This window comes from Vulpes vulpes, chromosome 7 (genome assembly GCF_048418805.1).
Source record: "Vulpes vulpes isolate BD-2025 chromosome 7, VulVul3, whole genome shotgun sequence".
Taxonomy (NCBI): Eukaryota; Metazoa; Chordata; class Mammalia; order Carnivora; family Canidae; genus Vulpes; species Vulpes vulpes.
The window spans coordinates 70,830,093-70,856,060 of record NC_132786.1 but is presented as its reverse complement, the minus strand read 5'-3'; the positions used below and the strand labels follow the sequence as shown (position 1 = coordinate 70,856,060).

The 25,968-nt window shown below is 35.9% G+C and overlaps 1 protein-coding gene and 1 pseudogene across 49 annotated transcripts in view; one reads left to right on the top strand and one right to left on the bottom strand.

The window, feature by feature from the left end:
• MKLN1 (muskelin 1) overlaps positions 1-25,968 on the top strand; it is a 322,363-nt gene that overhangs the window by 281,059 nt on the left and 15,336 nt on the right. For all 49 annotated transcript variants that reach the window (XR_012002632.1, XR_012002636.1, XR_012002635.1 and 46 more), the window contains 4 exons: positions 13,371-13,518; positions 17,857-17,971; positions 19,605-19,744; positions 24,552-24,654. Coding sequence is in view for 43 of the 49 variants with exons in the window: in XM_072764025.1 (XP_072620126.1) it covers positions 13,371-13,518; positions 17,857-17,971; positions 19,605-19,744; positions 24,552-24,654 (506 nt within the window). In the remaining 6 variants the exon portion in view is untranslated. The remainder of the gene's footprint in view (positions 1-13,370; positions 13,519-17,856; positions 17,972-19,604; positions 19,745-24,551; positions 24,655-25,968) is intronic.
• Positions 23,105-23,595, bottom strand: LOC112928939 (prefoldin subunit 5 pseudogene; annotated as a pseudogene).

Genomic DNA, 25,968 nt, shown 5'->3' with positions numbered 1-25,968 from the left:
AGAGCATTCAGTCTTTTCAGTACTCTGAATCTCCTAAAAAAAAAAAAAAAAAAAAACCTTTCATTGGATTAAGTTAGAAAACCTCATGTCAGAACTATGATATATTGAATTATCCTCCCATGGGATTACTTTCACCTGATTTTTAAAAATCCTATTTTACTAGATTATTATTTATAAGCCATGAAGGGATGCCTGGGTGGCTCAGCGGTTATGTGTCTGCCTTTGGCTCAGGGTGTGATCCTAGAGTCCTGAGATCCAGTCCTGCATCGGGCTACCTACATGGAACCTGCTTCTCCCTCTGCTTAGGTCTCTCATGAATAAATAAATAAATCTTAAAAAAAAGAAAAAGCCATGAAAAGTCCTTCTAAGGACAAAGCAGGGTACTATTTAAATATCTACATTATTAAATATTCTTAGAAATTACCAATTTTGGCGATGCCTGAGTGGCTTAGTAGCTTGGGCGTGACTCTTGATTTCAGCTCGGATCATGATCTCTGGGTGGTGGGATTGAACCCCAAGTCAGGCTCTGTGCTCAGCGTTCCTCTTCTTCTGTTCCTCCTCCCAACTCACACACATGTACTCTCTCTCGAGCACACTCTCTGTCTGAAATAAATAAAATCTTAAAAAAAAAAATACCAATTTTCTTCCATTACACGGATGCTCTGTAATGTATTTAAACATTCTATTTATTAACTGTTCTTCTAAAGCTTTTCTACTACAGTAATTACTATAATTTGAGATGGACTTAACATATAATTACTGTGTTTATCTATGATTCGGTAATGTGGGTTATTTGATTAAAACTGCATTTATGATGTGAGTTTCAAATGGATTGTTTGAAATCATAGAAAAAATTTGAACTATTAAGATCACCAATTAGAAATGGCATATCTAATTGTAAAATTGCTGCTGCTTGCTATAATTTTTTTATTGTGTCAGATACTATAAAATCCTAAATGTTGGTTCTTTATAATTTAAATGAATTATCTTAGATTTAATATCTCAAGATCTGAAGAAATTTTCAAATCTTAATTTTTAACTAGAGTATAACAATGTTATGCTCCCCTCAGAAAGAGATTATAATTTAAATCAGTGGATTGGCAGCTGCTTAGAAAGGAAGGATTTATTAGTATTGTGTCTAACACATACATAATTACATCAAAATTCAGCACATCTAAAATTTGGGTTTATTTCTGAATAACTTTTGGCAAGTACAAGGGGTTTAGCAGACTCCCCATATGTAAGCTCTGTATTTCACACTAATTGAAAATTGTGCTTAGAAGATAGTCACACCACCAGAGCTTTATAGTTTGCTATAGAAACTCAGTTTATTGTAATAGGATTACTTTCTCATATCTGTATTATTCAAGGTAACAAACATATATTAAGTCTTCACCACTTGCCAGATGCTAAGTCAAGAACTCCTACAACCTAGTCCCTGTTCTGTAGTAGTTATGTGTTTACTTGTTTTGTTCCTTAACATCTGTTGACTGTATTTTCCCACATCTGTCGCTTTATTCCATTCTGTTCAACCATAGTGGCAGATTGGTGTAATTGAAAGAATGGTGAATTGAGAATCAGAAGACTTGGTCTTTCTTCATCTGGGTCTGCCACTCATTCCTCTGCAACTTTGGCAAAATTAAATACATAACTTCTCTGGGCCTGATTATTCATCTGAAAATGAGATTGGACTAGTTAATCTTAAGGCCTCATCTAGCTCCAAAATTTTGACAGTTAAATTTCATTCCCTTCTGCTATCAGGCTGTAAAACTACCATGAAGGCTATGTTAGTAATGGCTGTAAGATCTGATTCATGTATAAACATATTTTCATGAAAATCTTAAAAGCAAAATCTTACTCATTTTTGTTCAACTAATGGTCAAATATTGATATTATTGACTTTTTTAAATAAATAAACGTGTATGTAATTATATAGAATAGATGTTTATGGATTTGAACCTTTTAGACTTTTACCAATTAACTAAATCAGGCCAATTCAGCAGGTATAGAGAAGATTCTGAGGCTAATGATTCACTGTTAGATTAGATTAGTTACTGAGGGGATCCCTGGGTGGCGCAGCGGTTTGGTGCCTGCCTTTGGCCCAGGGCACGATCCTGGAGACCCGGGATCGAATCCCACGTCGGGCTCTCGGTGCATGGAGCCTGCTTCTCCCTCTGCCTGTGTCTCTGCCTCTCTCTCTCTCTGTGACTATCATAAATAAATAAAAATTAAAAAAAAAAAAAGATTAGTTACTGAGCTAAGAAATTGCAGTGTTTCAGTGTAACTCTGCTTCATTGCTTTCCGTTTAACATCTTTTGTATTTGCTGTGCCATTGTTCTGATAAAATTGGATTATGTACTTTTTTCTCTTACCATTATTGTTGATACTAACTTTACATAATTTCCCCCTTCTACTCTCCCAAAGGTGTTTTTGCTTAGTTACAAGCTTTATACAAATGTTGCATATTTTTAAAATAAAATTTAGGTTGTTTGATAGTAAATCTGAACTAAAGTTCACTGGTAAAAACAAAAATGCAAGAACACTACCAACAATTTTGAAAATGAAAGGTAATGAAGTAGTAGTAAATTCTACCAGGTATTTATAAAGGTACAGTTTTGTACAGATTAATGGAATGGAGCAGAACAGATAGTATAAAAGGATGTAATGCTTAGAGCTAGTACTGGCAACTTTCAAAAAGAAAGGAAGGCCAAGAGAATTGTAGGGATGTTTACCTAGCACCATGATTTGGTTGAATTGCTGAAACAATCCTGGAGCTGCCTACTTGCAAAATTTTGATTTATGAGCTAATTAATCAATTGTTATTCAGGTTTTCTGTTACTTGAAGCTGCAAATATCCTAACAAATGGAGAAATTTTAGAAAGCTGTTTTATTAAACTTACATTTCTGTGACAGTTCTGAAACTGTATTTTTCCCCCCTATGGCTTAACTAAAGTAACTAATAATATGTGCATTGGATCATGAAGCAGGAGAGTTGAGATTAGTTCATGAATTAATGCAATCATGTATCTTCCTCAGGAATTGAAATGACTTCAACTGTTATCCCTGTTGTCTTTTTAGCCTCCCTGTAGGGTTTCCTTATGTTACAAATTCTGATAATCTCCCCCTGTTGGGGTCAACTGAAGAAGAGGAAAAGAAAAAATGATTCAGACTGTCAGATAATTTTTTCTAATCTGTCCTATTTCAGGTTTTAAAGATGTTAAAGAAAAATAGGAGAGTTGAAAGATTATCTTTGTAATTTCCTGGAAAAACTAAAAACAAGTTGGATGTAGCAGTTGTTGTATTATTCTTATTTTCTATTTTCTCAGACAAGTGTCCTTTCAAAATGTGTTTGTGATTAGCATATGATCTTGTTTACTGATCTGTTTTTCTTTGTGAGTCAGTTTTATAAAGACTGGGTAAGATTTCTGCTATTCAGATGAGCTTTGAATCAGTTGAATCTAAAACTTGAACCAGTTGAATCTAAAAGCTTTTAAAATATTATACATTGAAAATCTCCTAATTTTTCCCTTCCCCTTGCAACTACCCATTATCAACCATTAAATTGTAAAGATAGCCCTTTTTTTCTTCTTGGGAAGAAAATCAATACAGAAGACTGTGTTAATAGTTATAACATGTTAGATGAAAGCTTCTTCCTTCATTTTGACCTTTAGATGTTTTTAGTTCTTGGTAATGCCAGTTTTGTTCAACCAGTTTTTGTTTCTATAAAATTATTGTAGAAGTAATGCAATGTACATAATTCATAAAGCATAATTCAAACAATATAAAATACCATAAAATGAAAATATTTCTGCCAAAGTTGTGAACTAACATAGATGACTGATTCCCTTCCCTGGAGATAAACCCTAAAAAAATAAAATGAGAGGCAACTGGCTTCCAGAAACTCTTTAAGATAGAATGCTGTCTGTCCCCAAAATTACCTTGAGTTGATTCTTGTTCCTTCACTATAGAAACTAGCCTATACAACTGGTGCCAGAATCCAAAGAACAATATGATGGCAGTGTATGAACCCTACTGGTGTTAAGAGTTGATGAAAATAGATGTGAATTAACCATCTACTCTCAGTAATTCATTTCTCCTATCCTCACCCTTCAAGTCCAGGAAGACTGCCTTCTACTTTGCCCAAAGGGTCTAAAGGTGTGAAACCCTCACATAGGGGAATGATAGTAAGTTGAAGTGATAAACTGGTTCTTTGTGTCTGTGCTTTACTACCTTAGGGCTCTTCCCCCTCCATTTTCCTTAAATTCATTGAGCTGATGCTATTAAGGCCTGACCTTTGGGTCCCCCTAATATAATATATCTTAACGAAAGAATAGCTGATGCCCTGAAAAATCTTACCTCACAAAGCAGTATAACTAGACAGTTGAGGACTATAGTTGTCTCAAAAGAAATCACTCTGACAGCATATATGTTCTAAAGCAGAATTACTATAATAGCTGAACCAGGAATTCAAAACAAGCATGATTAATATAATTCAAGATATAAAGGGAAATATGAGTGATATGAAATAAGATCTCAAAATTGTACAAACAGAACCAAATGGAAATACTAAATATGAAAAATATACTTGAAATGAAGACTGCTCCAAATATTACAAGTAAAATGGATATGAATTAGTTGAAAGATTAGAATGAATGGTCTTTTAGGAAGAAATAGGAAAGAAAAAAAGATAAATAGAAAATATAAAAAGGGGGCACTTGGGTGGCTCAGTTGGCTAACTATCTGCGTTCAGCTCAGGTATGGTCTCAGGGTCCTAAGATCAAGCCCTGCGTTGGGTTCCCTGCTCAGCGGGGAGTCTGCTTGTCCCTCAGCCTCTGCCTCTGCCCCTCTCCTCCTCAAATAAATAAATAAAATCTTTTTTAAAAATGAAAGAAAATATTAAAAAACAAAGGATGTGGGAAGGAATTGTACAAGTACCAACATTTTAACAGCAGTAACAGGAGAGAAAAATGAAATTTTAAGAGGGCAAGATAATTAAAGAAATAATGAAGATACATTTGCTAGAATTCAGAAAAGACAAAGGCTTCAGATTGGTGGAAGTGCTTATACCGTACCAGACAGGAAGAATAAGGGAACACTTACATGTTGAAGTTTGATTAAGAATATCAAGGACAAAAAAAAAAAAAAAGAAGAATATCAAGGACAGGGATGCCTGAGTGGCTCAGTAGTTGAACATTTGCCTTCTGCTCAGGGCATGATCCTGGAGTCCCGGGATCGAATCTCATGTCAGGCTCCCTGAGGGAGCCTGCTTCTCCCTCTGTCTCTGTCTCTCTCTGTGTGTCTCTCATGAATAAATAAACAAAAATCTTAAACAAAATCTTTAAAAATATATATATATCAAGGACATAGGGAAAATTCTGAAAGATTTCAGAAAGATTACCTACAAGGGAGCAAGATGGATGGATGGATGGATGGATGGATGGATGGATGGATAAATGGATGGATATCAGCTCAACAGCAATAGTGAATGGAAGAAAATAGTAAAGTTAAAAAGTACTCAAGGAAAATTACTTTAAACCAAGAAATCTATGTTGTGCACTTCTTTTGCACTGTGAAGACCTGTTTTGGAAACCACTTGGAAGCACAACTCAGAAATAAATTTAGGAGATGTCAGAATATGTGATAAGTGGCGATCAAATTATCCTGAGAAAATTGTTGCCAGAAGAAAAAATACTAGAACCAAAATTCTAAGCAATGAAAGTATAATGGGGGAGGGGGAATAGGGCACTATATATAATTCAGGTATTGTGATTGGACTTATAGGTAAGAAGATATTCTGTATTAAAACTTTTTCATTCCAAATGTCTTATACAAGGCTCAAGATTTAATGTGTCTCTGTTTTCTTTCAAGCTTCCTTTTGCTTTCCTGTGTCATCTAAAACTGCCACTGTTTCTTATATCCTATGTCATTCCTTACCTTGGATTCCTTTTTAGTTTTTTGTTTCGTTTTGTTGGAATAGCTCCTCAAAGAATTGTTTTATATACAATTATTGATATAAATTTTCATGCTTCTACTGATCCAAAAATTCCTTTATATTGCTGTCATTAGAAATAGAATTTTAATTCCATATTTTTTATATTCCTCAGAATTTTAGTCATTATTCCATTGTATTCTAGCATTCATTGTTACAAATAAAAGGTCTAATAAGTTTGGTACTTATTCTTCTGTGTATAATAACCTGCTTTTTCCCATCTCTAGAAGCTTTTAGAATTTTTCTTTTTTTTCCTGGAGTTTTAAAGTGTCATTAGGAGATATCTCTGTCTCCCTGTCTCTCTCTCTCTCTTTTTCCCACTATCCAAAAGTAGCATTTCTATGAAAACTTTGGTAAGCCAAAATAGAATAAAGCAAAGAAGCAATTACCATTTATTTATAAGGAAAAAATTTTGAGTCTTCCCAGACCCACAACGCCCCCCCGCCCCCCCCCCCCCAATTTTCCTGATACCTTAGGTCACATCTTGCTAACTGATGCACAAAATTAATTGAGATAAAGCACAGACACTCACATACACAGAGTTCACAACTCTGGCTGCTTGACGCAGAGAAGCTGGGTATAGTTCGTGGGGAGAGAGTGTGCTGCTTCTGTAAGGGGTCACTGCAAAACAAACGCTAAATGCTATTTTTTGCTCTTCACCTTTTTTTTTTTTTTCATAAAGGTGAAGATCCTCCTCAGATTTCTTTCAGTTAGCTAAAACAAGTACTAATGTAGATCTTTCTTAGAAGCAGAGTGGTATAATGCAAACTTTCAAAAAGCGGGGCATACCTATATATAAAGTCTTTTTTTGTAAAACATGCTGAGCACCCAGGGCTCTGTCAAACTGGATACCTACTTGTTTCTTCCATTCAGGGAGATTTTCTTTAATTATTTTTTCCTCCTACGCTGTTTCACCTCTTGTAAGTGTTTTTTTCAGACAGATTTCTTAATTCAATGGTTTTATCCTCTGTGTCCCATAACTTTTCTATCATAACTTCTGTATCTTTTACTGTCCTGGTAGTTTATCATTTTTATCCTACAACCACTGATTTTCTTTTTTAACTATGCTCATTTTTTTTCATTCTGTTGTCTGATTTATTTTGGTCATAGTTTTACTTTTTGTGGAAGCTTATTCTTGTTTTACAATAATATTCCTTTTATTCTTTTACAAAGGTAATGAGTTTTGGTTTTATTAAGTTCTCTTCCTGTGATTTATCTTTTCCCATTCTATATGTTTATCTTGGCCCCTATCTTTACACTATTGAAATGTTTCTCGTATATCTTGTGATACCTGTCTACACATTAAGATCTATGAATAAAGCACTACTTCTATTAAGAAAGGCAATTGACAGTGACTTCTGTGCATAGAGTAGGTGTCTTTGCCAGGCAGCTTCTCCCTTATATAAGACCCTGACCAGGGATGTTGTATAAATGCATGGCACATCTTGTCCAATAGACTGTCTTCTCTATTATCTGTGTGCAGGTTTGGAGTTACTTTAAACTCTGCTCTCATTCTCATTCAGGCCCCTGTGTCCTTAGTAGAAGCTCTCTCCAGGAGTCCGCCTCACAGTGTACTCCTGCTTTTTGTATTTGATGACTTACTTGGAAGTTTTCCATCTCTTACCTCTGGTGAGTAGGCTCTCTTTTTCTTGGCTGTGAGAGTCTCAGAATTTCCTATCTCTTGATGACATACTTTCTTCTCTCCTAGTGCTGTTTTCTTTCTTTTTGCCAGAATCTTTTCTGTCAATTTTGTAACATGATGGGAAAGAGGGATAATGTAGTTAGTGTTTAGTTTTGCTATCATAAATCAAAAGGCCCAAAGTTTAGATTTCATGAGCAGCTTCTGCTAGTAAAAATTCAAGTATAAAATGCTTACTAGTGCTAGGCTGTAATTCTTACATGTGTATGTAATGTGTGTACACACACACATACCCATATATAATTTTTTACTTTTTATTTAATAAGACAGTTTATTTTATTTAAACTGTCCATTTAAAATGAAAAACAGGTCTTACTCTTCTGTTTACAAAAGAGGTAACAAATGAGATTTAGAGGGATCCCTGGGTGGCTCAGCGGTTTAGTGCCTGCCTTCAGCCCAAGGCGTGATCCTGGAGTCCCGGGATCGAGTCCCGCATCAGGCTTCCTGCATGGAGCCTGCTTCTCCTCTATGTCTCTGCCCTCTCTCTCTCATGAATAAATAAATAAAATCTTTTTAAAAAAATGAGATTTAGAATATTCCAGGAATTATAATGTTTTTTAATATTTTCTTAGAGAAATCTAGAGTATTCTATATGTCGGCAAATTGAACACCAATAAAAAATAAATTTATAAATAAAAATATTTTTATAAATAAATTTTATATTTATATATTTTATTTACTTTATAAATAAATTTATAAATAAAAATATATTTATTTTTATTATTTTATAAATTTATTTTATGAATAAAAATATATATTATTTATTTTATAAATAAATTTATAAATAAAAAATATTTTTTAGGAAAAAATCTAGAGTACCTTTGAAGGTAGATATGGAAAACTTTTTTTTTAATGTTTTTGAATTGTTACTCATGGAATAGAGAAGTAGGAATTAAGCTTAAGGGCAATTCATAAAAATTAGGCATTGGGCCATTAACATAGATATAGTCAATGTAAATATGAATTAACCCCTGATAGGAACTCATGTATAAGTTTTCATTTTTATTTTTTTTTTAGAAAAAAAAATTAAAAATACTTTAATTCAAATAAAATAATGCCTAGTTTGTCCTGTAATTTCATGCCAACAAAATGGCTTAAGAATATTTCTTTTAGTGTCAGTAAAACCATCTTTTGAAACGTTAATTCCTTTTCTGTCTAAATAACAACATTCCAAATATTAATGTAAAATTCTCTTCACGGAAAATATGGGAGTATGTGTGAGAATTTTTCACTTATTATTGAAAGTCCCCAGTATTTTTGCTTTTTTGTATTTTGGTTTGGGTTTTTCTTTTTCCTTATAATTATAAGAGCAATCTATATTGGAAAAATACATACTATATAGGAATGTAAAAGTGTCCTAACCGCCCCCCATGTAACTATTATTTATGGTTTGATATATGTTCTTCCATTTTTTTCTAATTTATATACGAACATATTATATATATTAACATTTTTCCTTGTCTTTAGTATGTAGTAAAAGTTATAAGAGTCTGTAAACTTAAAGATTAACAGAAATCTTGCCCTGAGAAATTTTGCCTTTGAGTATTCTTAGAGTAAAATATTAGATGCCTCCAAAAAACTTCATTGAAACGTTTTTACTCTTTTCTTCACACGTTTCTGCTTTAAGCTGGATCTCTGTTGTGTCACTCCAGGGAAGTTTTGTGCTTAGGACATAATATCTGCCTTACTTGTGCAGATGATATCCTTTTTGTGGGAATAATGCTTCTTCATTGTATTTCCTTCCTCTCTTCTTCCAGTCCACTGCATCACCATCATAACAGCTTATTAAAACTGCTCTCCATATCTCAGGATTCTCTCTGTTCACACTGTACATTGCTACTATCACTGTCACCGCTCTCACCCTCTAGGGTCTAATCTAAACAGAAATTTCAGTTTTGAAGAGACCCAGTACATTATTTAGCTCCAGTTTCAATTTTTGGATAAGAAAACTGAAGTCTAAAAGTTTCTTGCAAAGGGGCCTGGCTGGACAGTCGGAAGAGTATGTGACTCTTGATCTCAAGGTTGTGAGTTCAAGCCCCATATTGGGTGTAGAGATTACTAAAAAACAAACAAACAAAAACTTGGAAAAAAGTAAAAAGTTTCTTTTTTTCTTTTTTTTTTTTTTTAATTTTTTATTTATTTATAATAGGCACACAGTGAGAGAGAGAGGCAGAGACACAGGCAGAGGGAGAAGCAGGCTCCATGCACCGGGAGCCCGACGTGGGATTCGATCCCAGGTCTCCAGGATCGCGCCCTGGGCCAAAGGCAGGCGCCAAACCGCTGCGCCACCCAGGGATCCCAGTAAAAAGTTTCTTGCATGAAATCACAGTGAATTGAGAAAGTCTAGACTAAACCAAGATTTTCGACTCCTGTTTTGTTTCCAATACTTACTGCTATTTAAGTTCCTAGGTTGACCTTCAGAAACCTTTGGGACACACAGATCTGATTTCTGTATTATAAGTGATCCAAAATTAGATTGTGATTTTACAGTGGATATACTAAAAAACACCAAGCTGTACACTTAAGTGGGTAAATTGTATGGTATATGAATTACCTCTGTGTAAAGCTGTTTAAAGGGCAAGGAGATTTGAACGTGTATCTGGGAGATAAAATCAATGTTAAATATAGAGTGAGGGGATCCCTGAGTGGCTCAGCGGTTTGGTGCTTGCCTTTGGCCCGGGGTGTGGTCCTGGAGTCCCAGGATCAGGTCCCGCGTTGGGCTCCCTGCGTGGAGCCTGCTTCTCCCTCTGCCTGTGTCTCTGCATCTCTCTCTCTCTTTCTGTCTCTCATGAATGAATAAATAAAATCTTTAAAAATGTATAGAGAGTGAAAAGTGAAAAGCATATTGGATATGGAATATCAAAGAAATGGGAAATATATAGTTTCTAGTATGCTTTATAATCAAAGTAATGTTTTATAACACCTATACGATAGATTTTATAAGCATGATATCCCTGAGTATTGTAAACCTCTCACTATTTTTGAAAAGCGATCCTTATCATTTTTCTCTGTTGCTCTTCAACTACTTTTGGGCAAAATGTGACAATCTAAAAAGACAAGTATGCAAAATTTGGTTTTGGCATTCGTTCACATACTCACATGCTTCCCTCAGCCCAATACTCCTTTGATGACTCCACTCCCATTTTATAGAATTCAAAATTTCTTCCCCCCTCTACTGATTTCTATTCCATCCCAAAATTTCCATTTCCTCAGGTAAATGGGTTGTTGCATTACTTTATAAGTCATACATTTCTCATATTTACATTTTAAAAGATTATAGAACAGAGGTCAGCACACTTTTTATATGAAGAGCCAGATGTAAATATTTTCAGTTTTGTAGGCCATACATACAGTGTTGCAGGTGTTCAGCCTTGCATGGTAGGGTGAAAACAACCACAGACAAAATGTTGATGAATGGAGGAAGGCTGATTTGACTCTAGGCAGGCCAAATCAAGCCATAGTTTGCCAGCCTATCTTAGAGAATTCTTAATAGAAAGGCTCAGTATTAAGATGAAAGGAATGAAAAAATTTAAAATACAATAAATTCTAAATGCAATACAGTTATGTCCTCTACTTCCACCACTAGCAAAAGTGATTTTATTTCTTTACTATTTTATCTTTCTTCCAAGATTATCTGAGGAACAGAAGGCAGAACCTTGGCACTTTAGAAAGTTTACCAAGTGTCATTAGGAAAATACCAGACTTTACATAACCACTAAAGACTATGGCATGAGAGTTGAGATTATTCTTAAGATTAGGTGATGTGTATATGTGTATAAATATAAACATTTGTTTTGTGTGTGTTTATTATTTTTAGTATATTTACAATAGAATGCATTTGGATAGTCTCTAAAATACTCCAAATAGGGCAGCCCAGGTGGTTCAGCGGTTTAGTGCCGCCTTCAGCCCAGGATGTGATCCTGGAGACTCGGGATCAAGTCCCGATTCTGGCTCCCTGCATGGAGCCTGCTTCTCCCTCTGCCTATGTCTCTGCTTCTCTCTCTGTGTGTCTCTCATGAATAAATAAATAAAATCTTAAAAAAAAATACTCCAAACAATTATTTTGAATAGGAATGTGAAAGGACGCACAAATTTAAGTAAACTAGGAAAAAATAAATGCTGGATTATTTGGCCCTGCTAAAGTAGATAAAGACAAATGAAGATCAATGTGGCTAGCGTCTCCTGCCATAATATTCTGGATTGATTGAAATATTGTACTTCAGTCTGATGCTTGTTTAGCGTTTTGAGTATATGATGCTTGTTCATGTATAAAAGAAATATGTTGGGACCCCTGGGTGGCTCAGCCATTGAACATCTGCTTTTGGCTCAGGGTGTGATCCCAGGGGCTAGGGATCAAGTCCCACATGGGGCTCCCTGTGAGGAGCCTGCTTCTCCCTCTGCCTTTGTCTTTGCCTCTCTCTGTGTGTCTCTCATGAATAAATAAATAAATCTTTAAAAAAAAAAGACATGTAGTGTTGAAACAATGACATTATATTAGATTCACTGAAATATGTCATGATCCACAAAATTACATTTCAACTAATATTTCCATTTAATGAAGACAAGAAAAATTGCATTCAGGGCACCTGGGTGTCTCACTGGTTGAGCATCTGCCTTTGGCTCAGGTCATGATCCCAGGGTCCTGGGATCAACTCCCTCTTCAGACTCCCTGTGGGGAACCTGCTTCTCTCTCTGCCCATGCCTCTGTCTCTCTCTGTGTCTCTCATGAGTAAATTAAAAAAAACTTAAAAAAAAAAAAAAAAGAAAAATTTGCATTCACTGTGTTAGTGTTTTTGCAAATTACTGGATGATACAGAATCACAATCACTCATTTAATGGACTTCTTAGAAAAATATGTTACTGAGGCACCTGGGTAGCTCAGTTAACCATCTGCCCTCAGCTCAGGTCATGATCCCAGAGTCTAGAGATGGAGCCCCACGTTGGGCTCCCAGCTCAGTAGGGAGTCTACTTCTCCCTCTGCTCCTCCCCCAGCTCATGCTCTCCCTCTCTGTCTCATTCACACTCTCTTAAATAAATAAAATCTTTAAAAAATGTGTTATTAACTCTGGGCAATTTGAGCCATTAAGGAAAGCAAAATGGCATTATTATACCCCAAAATAAACATTTTTTTTTTTTTACTTGGAAATTATGTCATTTCATTGTATGTCATGAACAGATAATGTAAATGACCCTGACCTTATTAAACAAACCTGTGTTTCACTTTGTCAGATTTGTGTTTTTCCAGGTCAATATTTGAATATTTTACCTCTACTATTAAATTAGAGCTGGCCCAGATAAAAAAATCAGTTAATTAAAGCACTGACCTTTCTTCTCTCAATAAAAATGATTACATTGCATGCCTCTTTCTACTTTTTCTCTCACTGTAGCTCCTTTCTGGTAGTTAGCATTCATTTATTCTTTCAACAAAATTGGGTAACTCTTTGCTAGGCATTGGGAACTAAGTAGTGAACCAAACTACCTCTGCCCTTGTAGAGCTTACATTCTAGAGTGGGGAGAATGCAATTAACAGTGATTTGTTCTGTAATATAAAAGTTCTCTGGTATGTTAAAAGGTAAGTGCCATGGATATGGGGAGAGCAGGGCAAAGATGTATCTTGTACAGTGGTTCTACTGTGTTATTTAACATGAATGTTATCATCTTATTTTCTTTCTCAATTTATAGTTCCAATGACAGGATTCACACAGAGAGCAACCATTGATCCAGAACTGAATGAAATACATGTCCTATCTGGACTCAGCAAAGACAAGGAAAAGCGGGAGGAGAATGTCAGAAATTCATTCTGGATTTATGACATTGTGAGGAATAGTTGGTAAGGAGTTTTTGTCTGTGTCACATTCCCAGTGTAACACTTATTCAAGGTTGGTAGTTTCTTCAAAAGAAGACAGAAATGGAAGGCTTACATTAATATGTGATACCGTCTATTTAAATGTCAATACAGGCATACCTCATTTTATTGCACTTTGCTTCATTGCACTTTGCACATGTTGCAGTTTTTATAAGTTGAAGGTTTGTGGTGACTTTGTGCTGAGCCTGTCTGTCAGCGCCATTTTTCCAGCAGCATTTGCTTACTTTATGTCTGTACGTCACATTTTGATAATTCTCACAGTATTTCAAATCTTTTCATTATTGTTTTATTAATTATAATGATCTGTGTTTGGTGATCTTTGATATTACTGTTGTAATTGTTTTGGGGGCATCATGATCTGTGCCCATATGAGATGGTGAACTTAATTTATAAGTATTGTATGTGTTCTGACCATTCTACTAGCCAGCTGTTTCTTCATCTCTTTCCCTCCCCTCAGACCTTCCTATTCCCTGAGATATAACAATATTGAAGTTAGGCCAGTTAATAACCCTACAAAGGCCTCCCAAGTGTTCGAGTGAAGGGGAGAAAGCTAAACTTCTTGTGCCAAACAGCCAAGTTGTGAATGCAAAGGAAAAGTACTTGAGGGAAATTAAAAGTGCTGTTCCAGGGGTGCCTGGGTAGCATGGTTGGTTAAGTGTCTGCCTTTGGCTCAGGTCATGATCCTGGGGTCCTAGGATCAAGCCCGGCGTCAGTCTCCCTGCTCGATGAGGAGCCTTCTTCTCCCTCTTCCACTCCCCCAGCTTGTGCTCAACTCTCTCTATCAAATAAATAAATAAAATCTTTATTTTTTTTAATAAAATCTTTTTTAAAAAAGTGCTGTTCCAGTGAACACATGATTGATAAGAAAATAAAACAGCTTTATTCCTGATGTGAAGCAAGTTTTAGTGGTTTAGATAGAAGATCAAACCTGCCACATTCCTTTAAGCCAAAGCTTGCTCCAGAGCAAGGCCCTATCTCTTGAATTCTGTGAAGGCTGAGAGAGGTAAGGAAGCTGCAGAAGGAAAGTTTGAAGCTGGCAGAGGTTGGTTCCTGAGGTTTAAGGAAAGAAGCTGTCTTGATAATATCTAAGTGCTGATGTAGAAGTTACAAGTTATCTTAGCAAGATCTAACTATGATCATTAATGAAGATGACCACACTGAACAGCAGATTTTCATTGTAGATGAAATAGCCTTATTTTGGAATAAGGTGCCATTGAGGGCTTCCATAGCTAGGGAGGAGAAATCAATACCTGGCTTCAGAGCTTCAAAGGACAGGCTGACTATCTTGTTAGGGGCTAATGCAGTTGATGACTTTCAGTGGAAGATAGTGTTCATTTATCATTCTGAAAATCCTAGGGCCCTTAAAAATTATGCTAACTCTAGTGTACCTGTGCCCTATAAATGGAAAAACAAAGCCTAGAAGACAGCACATCTGTTTACCACATGGTTTACTGAATATTTTAAACCCATTGTTGAAACCTAGTGCTCAGGAAAAAAGATTCATTTCAAAATATTACTGCTTGTTGAGGACGCACCTGGTCATTCAAGAACTCTAATGGAGATATAGAATGAGATTAATGTTGTTTTCATGCCTGCTAACAGCAATCATACTGTAGCCTGTGAATCAAGGATTCATTACAACTTTGAAGTCGTCTTTTTTTAAAGATTTTATTTATTTATACATGATAGACATAGACAGGCAGAAACACAAGCAGAGAGAGAAGCAGGCTCCATGCAGGAAGCTTGATGTGGGACTTGATCCTGGAACTGCAGGATCACTCCCTGGGCCAAAGGCAGGCACTGAACCACTGAGCAACCCAGGCGACCCGTGAAGTCATTTAAGAAACACATATCATAAGATTATGGCTCCCATAGATTATGATTCCTCTTATGGATATGTGCAAAGAAAGTGAAAATCTTCTGGAAAAGATTCACTGTTCTAAATACCATGAAGAGCATTCAGATTTGTGGGAAAAGGTCAAAATACAACATGAACAGGAGTTTGGAAGAAGTTGATTCCAACCTTCCTCCTGGAAGACTTTGAGAGGTTCAAGACTTCGGTGGAGGAAGTAACTCCAGATATGATGGAAAGAGTAAGAGAACTAGAATTAGAAGTAGATCCTAACAATGTGACTAAAGTGGTTTCTTGAGATAGAATCTATTTCTGGTAGAAACTCTGAAGACTGTAGAAATGATAGCAAAGGATTTAGAATATTACATAACCTTAGTTAATAAAGCAGTGGCAGGGTTTGAAAGAAGTTATACTATACTAATGGGTAGAATGTTGTCAGACAGCATTGTATAACAAAGAGAAATAGTTCATGAAAGGGAGTCAGTTTATGTAGCCAATTTCATTACACTTGACCCTTTGAACAACACAGGCCTTGGGGGTGCCAGCCCTCACACAGTTGAAAATCCATGTGTAACTTTACTCCCTAAAAACCCAATAGGCTACTGTTGATCAGAAGCCTTGTCAGTAACATAAACAGTTGACTAATACATATTTTATATATGTATTATATATTGTATCCTTACAATAAAGTAAGATAGAAGAAAGAAAATGTTAAGAAAAATCTTTTTTTTTTTTTTAAGATTATTTATTTATTCATGAGAGACAGAGAGAGAGGCAGAGACACAGGCAGAGGGAGAAGCAGGCTCTATGCAGGGAGCCTGATGTGGGACTCCATCCCGGGTCCCCAGGATCACACCCTGGGCTGAAGGTGGCACTAAACTGCTGAGCCACCCAGGCTGCCCTGTTAAGAAAAATCTTAAGAGAAAATACATTTACCATACTGTACTGTAGTGGATCCATGTAGTTCAAACCCATGTTGTTCAAGGGTCAGCTGTTTTAAGAAATTGTCACAGCTCCTCTAGCCTTCAGCAACCACCACTCTGATCAGTTAACAGCCATCAACATTGAGGCAGACCCCTTCACCAGCAAAAAGATTATGACTTGCTGAAAGCTCAGAGGTTGGTTAGCATTTTCTAGCAATGAAGTATTTTTTAGTTAAGGTATATACATAGTATTTTTTAGACGTAATACTGTTGCATACTGAATAGACTGGAATAGTAGAAACATAACTTTTATATGCATTGGGAAACAAAGGAATTCCTTTGACTCACTTAATTACAGTATTTGCTTTATTGTGGTGGTCTGGAAATGAATGCACAACTTCTCTGAGGTATGCCTGTATTGGGAAAAGAAGTTAATATTGATGCCCATGTATGCAGTGATGTTCAGTGAATGGATTTTACCTCTGAATAAAATCCAGGAATCACCTGGTCTGGAAGACAAGAGAACTGTATTTTAGTCTAGATTTTGCTACCAAGTAGATATGTAAAATTGAGAACTTTTTTTTTTAATGTTCCCAGGTGGTCTTAGTTTTGTTTTGTTTTGTTTTTAATTCAAATTCAAGTTATTTAACATATAGTGTAGTATTGGTTTTAGGAGTAGAATTTACTCCTAAATTCTAGGAGTGAGTCATCATTTACATATAATACCCAGTGCTCATCCGAAGTGCCCTCCTTAATGCCCATCACCCATTTAGGTCATCACCATCCCCACACCCCCATCCACCTCCCCTCCAGCAGACCTCTATTCTCTCTATTTAAGAGTCTCTTATGGTTTGCTTCCCTCCCTATTTTTATCTTATTTTTCCTTCCCTTCTCCTGTAGGTGGTCTTAGTTTGGATAAATGAACTGATTTCACTAGAGCAGGGTGGGGGCCATTGTCTAGTGTTTTCAAACTGGGACCTTTTTGTCACAGAGCATCTCATAGAACCAGTGTTGCACATTTTGCTTTGGAAAACAGTGGTCTAGAGAATCCAGGTCTGATATTCTGTGATTACTGCATAAGTGGATATTTTACAAAACAGGCACTTGAGAGAACTTCCTCCATGCAGCAACTAAGGAATTTATTATTTCCTAAGTAGGACATTTATTTTAAGCAGTAAAACTGAAAGAAACTGTGAGTTTTTTTTTTATTGTGACTAAATAAATGGGATTATCTTGTCTTTGAGACTTTGGTTTGGGCCTTCATATATGCTGTCTGTGTTTCATAACATGAAGTAGGTAGTTCTTAAGTGAGGTTTTGGATGGACATTAAAAGAATGTAAGAACTTCATTCTAACAAATTTGCATTATTGTGTGAGAGTGACCAGAAATTTTAAGATTTGATGTGAACAAATTTATAAATTTTTTGTTGGTAATTAGACATCCAATTAATTTGCTTGCTAAAGTTGTATTAACATTATGCTGCTAATTTTTTAGGATAGCAGTGTCTTAAAAAGCAATGTCTTGCAGGTCTTGCGTCTATAAGAATGATCAAGCTGCAAAGGATAATCCAAGTAAAAGTCTACAGGAGGAAGAACCATGTCCAAGATTTGCCCATCAGCTTGTATATGATGAGTTACACAAGGTACCCTAACTACATCAACTTGTAAACTTTCCAAGACCTATAATCTGAAAGAATCCCAAAATAGATGTTTCTGATTATTTTTAAGTGGATTTGAATAAAAAGTTATACATAGTAGAGATTCATAGAATATGTAGCAGACATTCGATATCATTTCTTCCTAAAATTCCTTAAGAGAATAAACATTTCTCATAGTCCAAAGTTCTGGCACTTTTCTACTTTGTTTTGTAGCTCCATAGATCAGATACATGCATTGGGAAACAAAGGAATTCCTTTGACTCAGTTATAGTATTTGCTTTTTTGTGGTGGTCTGGAACTGAACATACAACTTCTCTGAGGTATGCCTGTATTGGGAAATATGAATGTCCAACTAAAAAATGTACGGTTTTTAGCATTAGGATACCTTGTCCCATGATATGAAAAAATATATGTAACTTCCAATTTTAGATTTTCCTTTTTTAAAAAATAAAAAAAACATTTTAAGAGTGTATTTGAGCAAAAAGTGATGAGAATCAGGCAACACCAAACCTAAAGTGGTAGGAATGCTCTACCACCAGCTCAGGGAGAGACTTCTAAGAAAGTAGAAGCAGGGGTGCCTGGGGGGCTCAGCTGTTCCAGCCTCAGACTGTTGATCTCAGCTTAGGTTAGATTTTCCCATTGTGTAAGAAGTCTTTTATCTATGAATGACATGTGCTTTCAATTGGCCTCACAAAAACAGTCCTGCATTCTCAAGTTTTAGGGTCACTAAATGTTAAGGGTGATTTCTTTAAACTATGTCTCCCAAAAACTTTACATACAGGTTCGTGATTGGGCTCAGATTATATAATAACTTATTGACAAAGCTTGTATTCTTTCTGTATAGGCCATAGGTGATTATTTAAATTCCATATCATTTAAGACCTTTAGGTTAAATGATACCATAGGAGTGAATAAACGTGCTTTCTCTTAGAGTCTCCCAAATTAAAGGGTAAATGAATTTTCATCTATAGGATAGAAATAATAGAGCTGTTGTGTATAACATTATTGATTTTCAAAACTTCAGGAACTATTTTAACACTTTAAGTACAGAATATCACTAAAATTATACCAATGAAATTGCATTCCCTTTTTTGGGGTGTTGAATAATGTAATATTTTAAAAGTTATATCACAAATTATATGTACCATTTAACATTTGGCAGTAAGCCTAAAGCAAAGTTAAGATGCTAAAATTTAAAAAGCTTCTAGTTACTATTCACCTTCAGTGATTCAGCATGTATGTCAGTTTTATTAAAGATCTTGTTTGTTATTATGATTAACGCTTGGTTAACTTAATAATCCCCATTATTTGTTGCCCTAAGTAAACTCTGTATTGTGGATTAGCTTTTTACTATCATGCTTTTGTTTCATGTCTCCCATTGTCAGTATAATTGTGGTAATACAACTCATCTTTAATATGAAATGCAGTTTAAGGAAGTAGCCACAGTACTTTAAAGTAAAATGGAAGTGAGAAATATCAAAAGAAGTCTTTGGTAGAAATGCAATAATGTTTTAATTATTACTGTTACACATTGCTACCAAAATGAAGAAATTTTATTATGACTTCTATAGTTTCCTAAGTATGCATGCATCTTAAAATGTGGCTTGTTTTATTTTAGGTTCATTATTTATTTGGTGGGAATCCAGGAAAATCTTGCTCCCCAAAGATGAGATTAGATGACTTCTGGTCGCTGAAATTGTGTAGGCCTTCAAAAGATTACTTACTCAGACACTGCAAGTACCTGATAAGAAAACACAGGTATAAAAATATTATACTGAAAACTTTTTTTTTTTTAATTATCAGCCATTGTTGGTGTTACCTCAACTTTGGAGATAGAACTTTTTTGCCTTTGGAAATTTACTAATATGATAGTGTAAATACTGTAAAGATGACTTTTGTAAATGCCCTGTTATTTTCCTTATTTTTGCTTTCTTCTTTCAAAGGAAGATACAAAGTAAATATACATATTGATGCTAAAATTGTCTAGATATAGAAGGAGATTTTGCACCTGTTAAATGGAAGAAATTTCTGTGAAGGTGCTTCCAGTAACTCAAGGCCTAATCACTATAGATTATATCAGCTCTCTACTATTGCTAAATGCCTAGCCTGTTGATAACTTTCTTAACAGTGAATACGATGATATAGTTGACTAAACAGTATCTTTCTAATCTGATGTTTCAGAATACAACTTCAAATATGATTTTGGTTTTACTTCATTACCTTTACCATTTAATTGCAAAATCATGTAATCAAACATTTTCATATAGATTTCCTGGATTGTGCTTGATTTTTAGCCCTAGCAGGTGATAAGACACTGAAAAATATAGAAAAGCATATCTCTTTTTAGTTATTGATAATACTTGATGGTAAGAAAAATTTACAGTTTGGAAGGAGAAGGTTAGCCTTTAATGATAATAACTATGATTTGTTGAGCAATTTTTGTGTGCTAGATCTAGCATATTATTCCTACCATAAGGCAATTAAGTAAGGTACTATTCTTAACACTATTTCATAAAAGAAGAAATGAGTATTTTTAAATAGGTTACATAATTCATCTAGGGTCACTCAGCCAAAAGTGGCATAGCCAGGAGATGGTCCTAAGTATTGTGACTCCAGCATTCATCACTTCACCACCGTCACCACCACACATGCACACACATACATCTGCACATGTTTATGGGTCTATTATATTTTTATTTTTTATATACATAATTATATATATTATATTTTATATAGAGTAGAAATACATAAAATCCATGTAGTATAAATTATTAGACTTTTCCTTTACCATATCACAATTTCTTTGGCTTTTACTCTGAGTGAAAGGAGAGCATTGAAAGATTTTATGCAGAGGAATAACACACCCAGATTTCTCTTTTAATAGAAAACCATTCTAGGTTTTCTTCCAAAAGAACTGAGTAAAAAAGGGTTGTGGTTGTTTTCAGTTAGATGGGGAATTCTTCAGAAACAACAGGTTTGTGTGTTGGGAAGGATGAGTTCAGTTTGATACACTGTGTTTTAAAGATTATGTGTTAGCATTTGGAGGAAAGGCATGGGCCAATTATTATATTTGTGAGTCATCAACAAGAAAAGGAGCTTACTTATAGAGAGTGAGAAGAGTAGAGAGATGTTGGTATTATCTGATGACCACCATTTGAGGGAATACAGAGGAAGAGGCATTCCATGAAAGAGATCAAGAAAGCCCAGTAAGATTCTGGATATAAACTGAAGATTGTACCAACAGAATTTCATGATGGATTGGATATGGGTATGAGAGAAGAGCAGTCAGTGATAACCGCTAGAGCATCTTAGAATCTTGTCTAGTACTAATCTGAACTGATAGTAGAAAGCCCATTTTACTTATTTATTTACTTTTTAATTTTAATTTTTATTTATTTTTGAAGATTTTATTTTTAAGTAATCTCTGCCACCAGTGTGGGGCTTAAACTCACAGACCAAGACCACAGAATCACATGTTCCATTGACTAAAAGCCAGCCAGGCACCCTTCGCCCTTTTTAAATATTTGAAATGACATAGACCTTTTTTTCTACCAACCCTTAGATGAATTCAAGAGTTTGAGGAATATTGCTACATTGCAGGCAGAATAGATAGAAGTTGCTTATATAAATTGAATGGATCATGAAAATTACCTTTTTAATTTTTTTAAAGATTTTATTTATTTATTCATGAGAGACAGAGAGAGAGAGAGAGAGAGAGTGTGTGTGTGAGTGGCAGAGACACAGGCAGAGGGAGAAGCAGGCTCCATGCCGGGAGCCCGACGTGGGACTTGATCCCAGGTCTCCAGGATCACACCCTGGGCCAAAGGCAGGCGCTAAACCACTGAGCCACTTAGGGATCCCCCTACCTTTTAATTTTTAATTTCATATTAAAAGAGTACCTGTGAGTGGCTCAGTGGTTGAACGTTTGCCTTCAGCTCAGGTCATGATCCCAGGGTCCTGGGATGGATTCTCACTCCAGACTCTGCTTTCCCTCAACCTCATACTTCCAAAGACAGACAGACAGATAGATACATGTGGCTTTGGTAAATAAGTAGGTAGATAGATAGGAGGAAAGGAAAGAAAAGTGGGATAGGAAGGGAAGGAATGTACCTACCATCTCATGTCTTCTGTGTACTGACTTCTGTGTTTTGTGTGCCTTTTATGCCCTTGTGTTTCTCATGTTCAGATTCTCTAAGAGAGTGTCGTCTTAGAGAGGGCTACCTGGAGAGAGTATCCCTATTGGGAATAATTCTGCCAGGCTGCTTTATAAACTGCTGAGCGAGCTTAAGAGGATTGCTTTTGTCTTAGGTGCCAAAACTAGTTTAACCAATTTTTTTTAAGATTTATTTATTTATTTATTCATGAGAAACACACAGAGAGAGAAAGAGTCTAACCAATTTTGGACAAGATAGTAGAGTAATATGACCTCTGCCTAAGGAACTCTCTCATTTGAGGGCTTGAAGGCTAGTTGACTGTCATGTTACTATCCGATACAATAAAGCTGTAATATTTTGCTACTTTTTGCCCTGCTTGAAATACAGGTACTCTATCTCTGAGATTAACTCTAAAGACAGGATATTACGGATGCCATCAGCCTGAACGCTATTGTGAGAGGCTCATTATTTTCCTTTCCCAAGTGAAACTAAATGTCTTCTTTTCTTTCTCTCTGTACAATATTTTGAAAAACATACCAACTTACTACAAATAAATCCACATATAATTATGCCATAACAAAAGGACAGTATCTTATTTAAATAGCTAAACAGTTCCAAGCAGACTTTTTTTTTTTTTTTTTTTTTTTTTTTTAAGAGAAATAACTTTCTTTTCAGCTTTGGAATCCAGTAGATCTGCGTTTGGTTCTACCTCTGCCACTTTTTAGCTCTTATCTTAGCCAAGTTGATTGTCTGAGCCTCAGTTTCTCATTTCTTTTTTTATTTTTATTTATTTTTATTTTTTGGGGGGGGGAGCCCCGCGGGCACATTTATTAGCACGAAGCAAGCCCCTCCCGTCCTGGGCCCCGGGAAGCCACGCCCACAAAGTCCCAGCTCCCGCCGCAGGAGCACTTGTCCCCTTTCTGAACCAACCCTTTCTGAACCGAGCTTTCAGGCCTTGGAGCTTTCAGGCCTTGGCCGTCCCCTGAGTTGCCCCCAGGGCTGTGAGCTGCTGAATCTTCTGGCTCATCATCTCCATGACAGCCTGTTTCTTGGCATGCTTCTCCTGCAGAGCTGGTTGGATTTTCTCCATTTGCTTCGTAAGAAAGTCTATCTTCCTCTTGAAAAAGTCCTTGGCATCCTCCGCTGTCTTTTCTACATAGTAGCCTGTTCCCACATCGATGAGTACATGTTCCACATCATGTAGCTTCCCAGGGACATACATAGAACTCCTCAGTGGGACGAGTAGTTCTTTCCCCTCGTTGTTCTTGTTGAGCACGTGCAGACAGTCCTTGGCTTCCACATACTTGGTCTGCACCACCTTGAGCTGCGCGATGGACGTGGACAGGAACTCCACTTCCTGGTCCAGCTGGTTCTTGAGCATCTCTAGCTGCGGCAGGTTCAGCTCCGTGATGTTAACCGACTGCGCCATGTCGGGAAGGAGGACCGGCGGGGCGGAAGCGGCCTCATTTCTTTTTTTAAATGATGATAAACTTATTGTCATTAGAGCAGGGATCAATGAAGTAATTAATATTTGTAAAATACATGATACAGTGTCTAGCACATTACATACTTGATAAGTGGTTGCTACAGTTTTTTTTTGTTGATCACTGAGATAGGAAATAATCTTATAAAAATATTTAATCAGTTTTAAAAATATATATTTTAATCAATGTTAATGATACTCCTGAAAAGAGGGGCAGCCCAGGTGGCTCAGCGGTTTAGCGCCGCCTTCAGTCCAGGGCCTGATCCTGGAGACCCCAGATCGAGTCCCATGTCAGGCTCCCTGCATGGAGCCTGCTTCTCCCTCTGCCTGTGTTTCTGTCTTCTGTCTCTCTCTCTCTCTTTGTCTCTCATGAATAAATAAAATCTTAAAAAAAAAAAAAAAAGATATTCCTGAAAAGAAACTACTAATTTCTGTTTCTAAGGTACCTGTTAAGCACCTCTAGTAGAATGTATATTACACAGATCTAACCCAGTATTTTTATCTCTGCTTGTTTTTTATGAAACATATTTGGCTCTTATGCAGTTCTGTTATATAAAATATTTGACATGTTCACTGTGTTTTGTAGTTGATTTAATCTTAGCTTGTAGTTTTAAGAGGAATGTAGGAAGTGCTCCTACCCAGTCTCAAGCACCATGACTGCCTGTGACCACCTGGCATTACCATTACATCTCCAGGAACTCTGCAGCTACACCGTCTCCATGGCAGTATTCTTACTTCTGAATTCCCAAACACAGGTTGTGGTTTTTTTGTTTGTTTGTTTTTGTTTTTTGTTTTTTTGCTTTTTTTTTTTTTTTTTTAGATATCCACAATGACTCCTCAAACAGAGTTTTCCACTGCAGTTCTAAATGACATTTCTGATGTTTTTTCATACCTCCAGACAATTATTATTCTTGTTTACATTTTCTAGGTTTGAAGAAAAGGCCCAGATGGATCCCCTTAGCGCTCTGAAATACTTACAAAATGATCTCTATATAACCGTGGATCATTCAGACCCAGAAGAGACAAAAGAGGTAAAGGTGCTAATAAACCTCAGAAAATGAGCATGGAAAAAAAAGTCTCTTACTGATTGATTTCTGATTGCTGATTTCTCTCTTAGATATTTAAAGGAAAATACGATGGCACTAATAATCTTTAGAGTAGCACAGAGCAGATGAAATAGAAATTGAATAGGCTTACTACTTTCATATGAAGATAAAAGGTCTAGGTCACACAGAAAGGCTTTGATCCATTCAGAAAAGGATTCTCACATTTAAAATTTTAACTTCAGCATTAGTTTTGTATGTTGGGAAAGAAATAGAAATTTTTACTTCTGTAGTCCTGTGCTTCTTTCACTTAAGGATTACATAATGGCTCAATATAAACTTTTCTGTTGATACTTCAAAATCCCATAGAGAAGAAAGCAAAATCTCTTCTTTCGTAGGGAGAAAGTGAAGAGAGGTTGATAAGAGTAGAATCCCTGCTATCTTGATATTTAATTATATGACTGTTATAGCAGGATGGTTCAACTACAGTCTACTGATTTCATTCATCAGGGGTCCCTAATCTTGAGAACTTAGTAGTAATGCTACCAAGTAAATGCTAGTAATAGCATTAATACTAATTTCTTCATCATTACTTTTCAGGGGTTTCTTGTTACAAAATTACATCTAAAAGATGTAATATTTTTAGGGCATATTTGCTTATCTACAGTGTATGAATACCCCTGCAGTGAGTTTTCTGTCTTTCTCTAACCTCTGAGATTCCTTTTGTCACTTTTAACTTCTGCCAAGCATTCTTGTTCATAGTTCGTCTAGCAACATCTAAACTGCACTGCATTTTACCTTCCACTCACAGAATTGGTGCTGATGATATATAGTTCTGTCCCTACCATCTATTTCCCAGTTCTCTGTTGCTTTGGCTTTGTAATAACAACATCAAACAGTGCTTTTTTTGTTGTTCAGCCATGACCCAGGTTTCAGATTTAATGTTACATCACTTTTCAGGTACCAAGTTCATTGTACTTTTAAGCAGTAGAGCCTGCATATACTTGGCACCAAAACAAAGAGATTCTCTTTCATAGTTGCCTGTGAGAATAAGTCTGATTGTTCTTACTCAGTATTGGTTATAACCCTTCCCTAGGTGGAGAATCAGTAGAACATGCTTCAGAACCCCCTGAAGGGGGGGACAGTTAATTAATTGTCTCTCCTTGAATCTTGAGTCCATTCATGATACTACTTAAATTGGGGAAATTATCGTAGTTTTGCCAAGTAGCAGATTATGTCTGGTTTTATCTTTTATGGCTTATAACTGAACATAGTTGTAAAGAGTCTCTTAATGTTCATTTT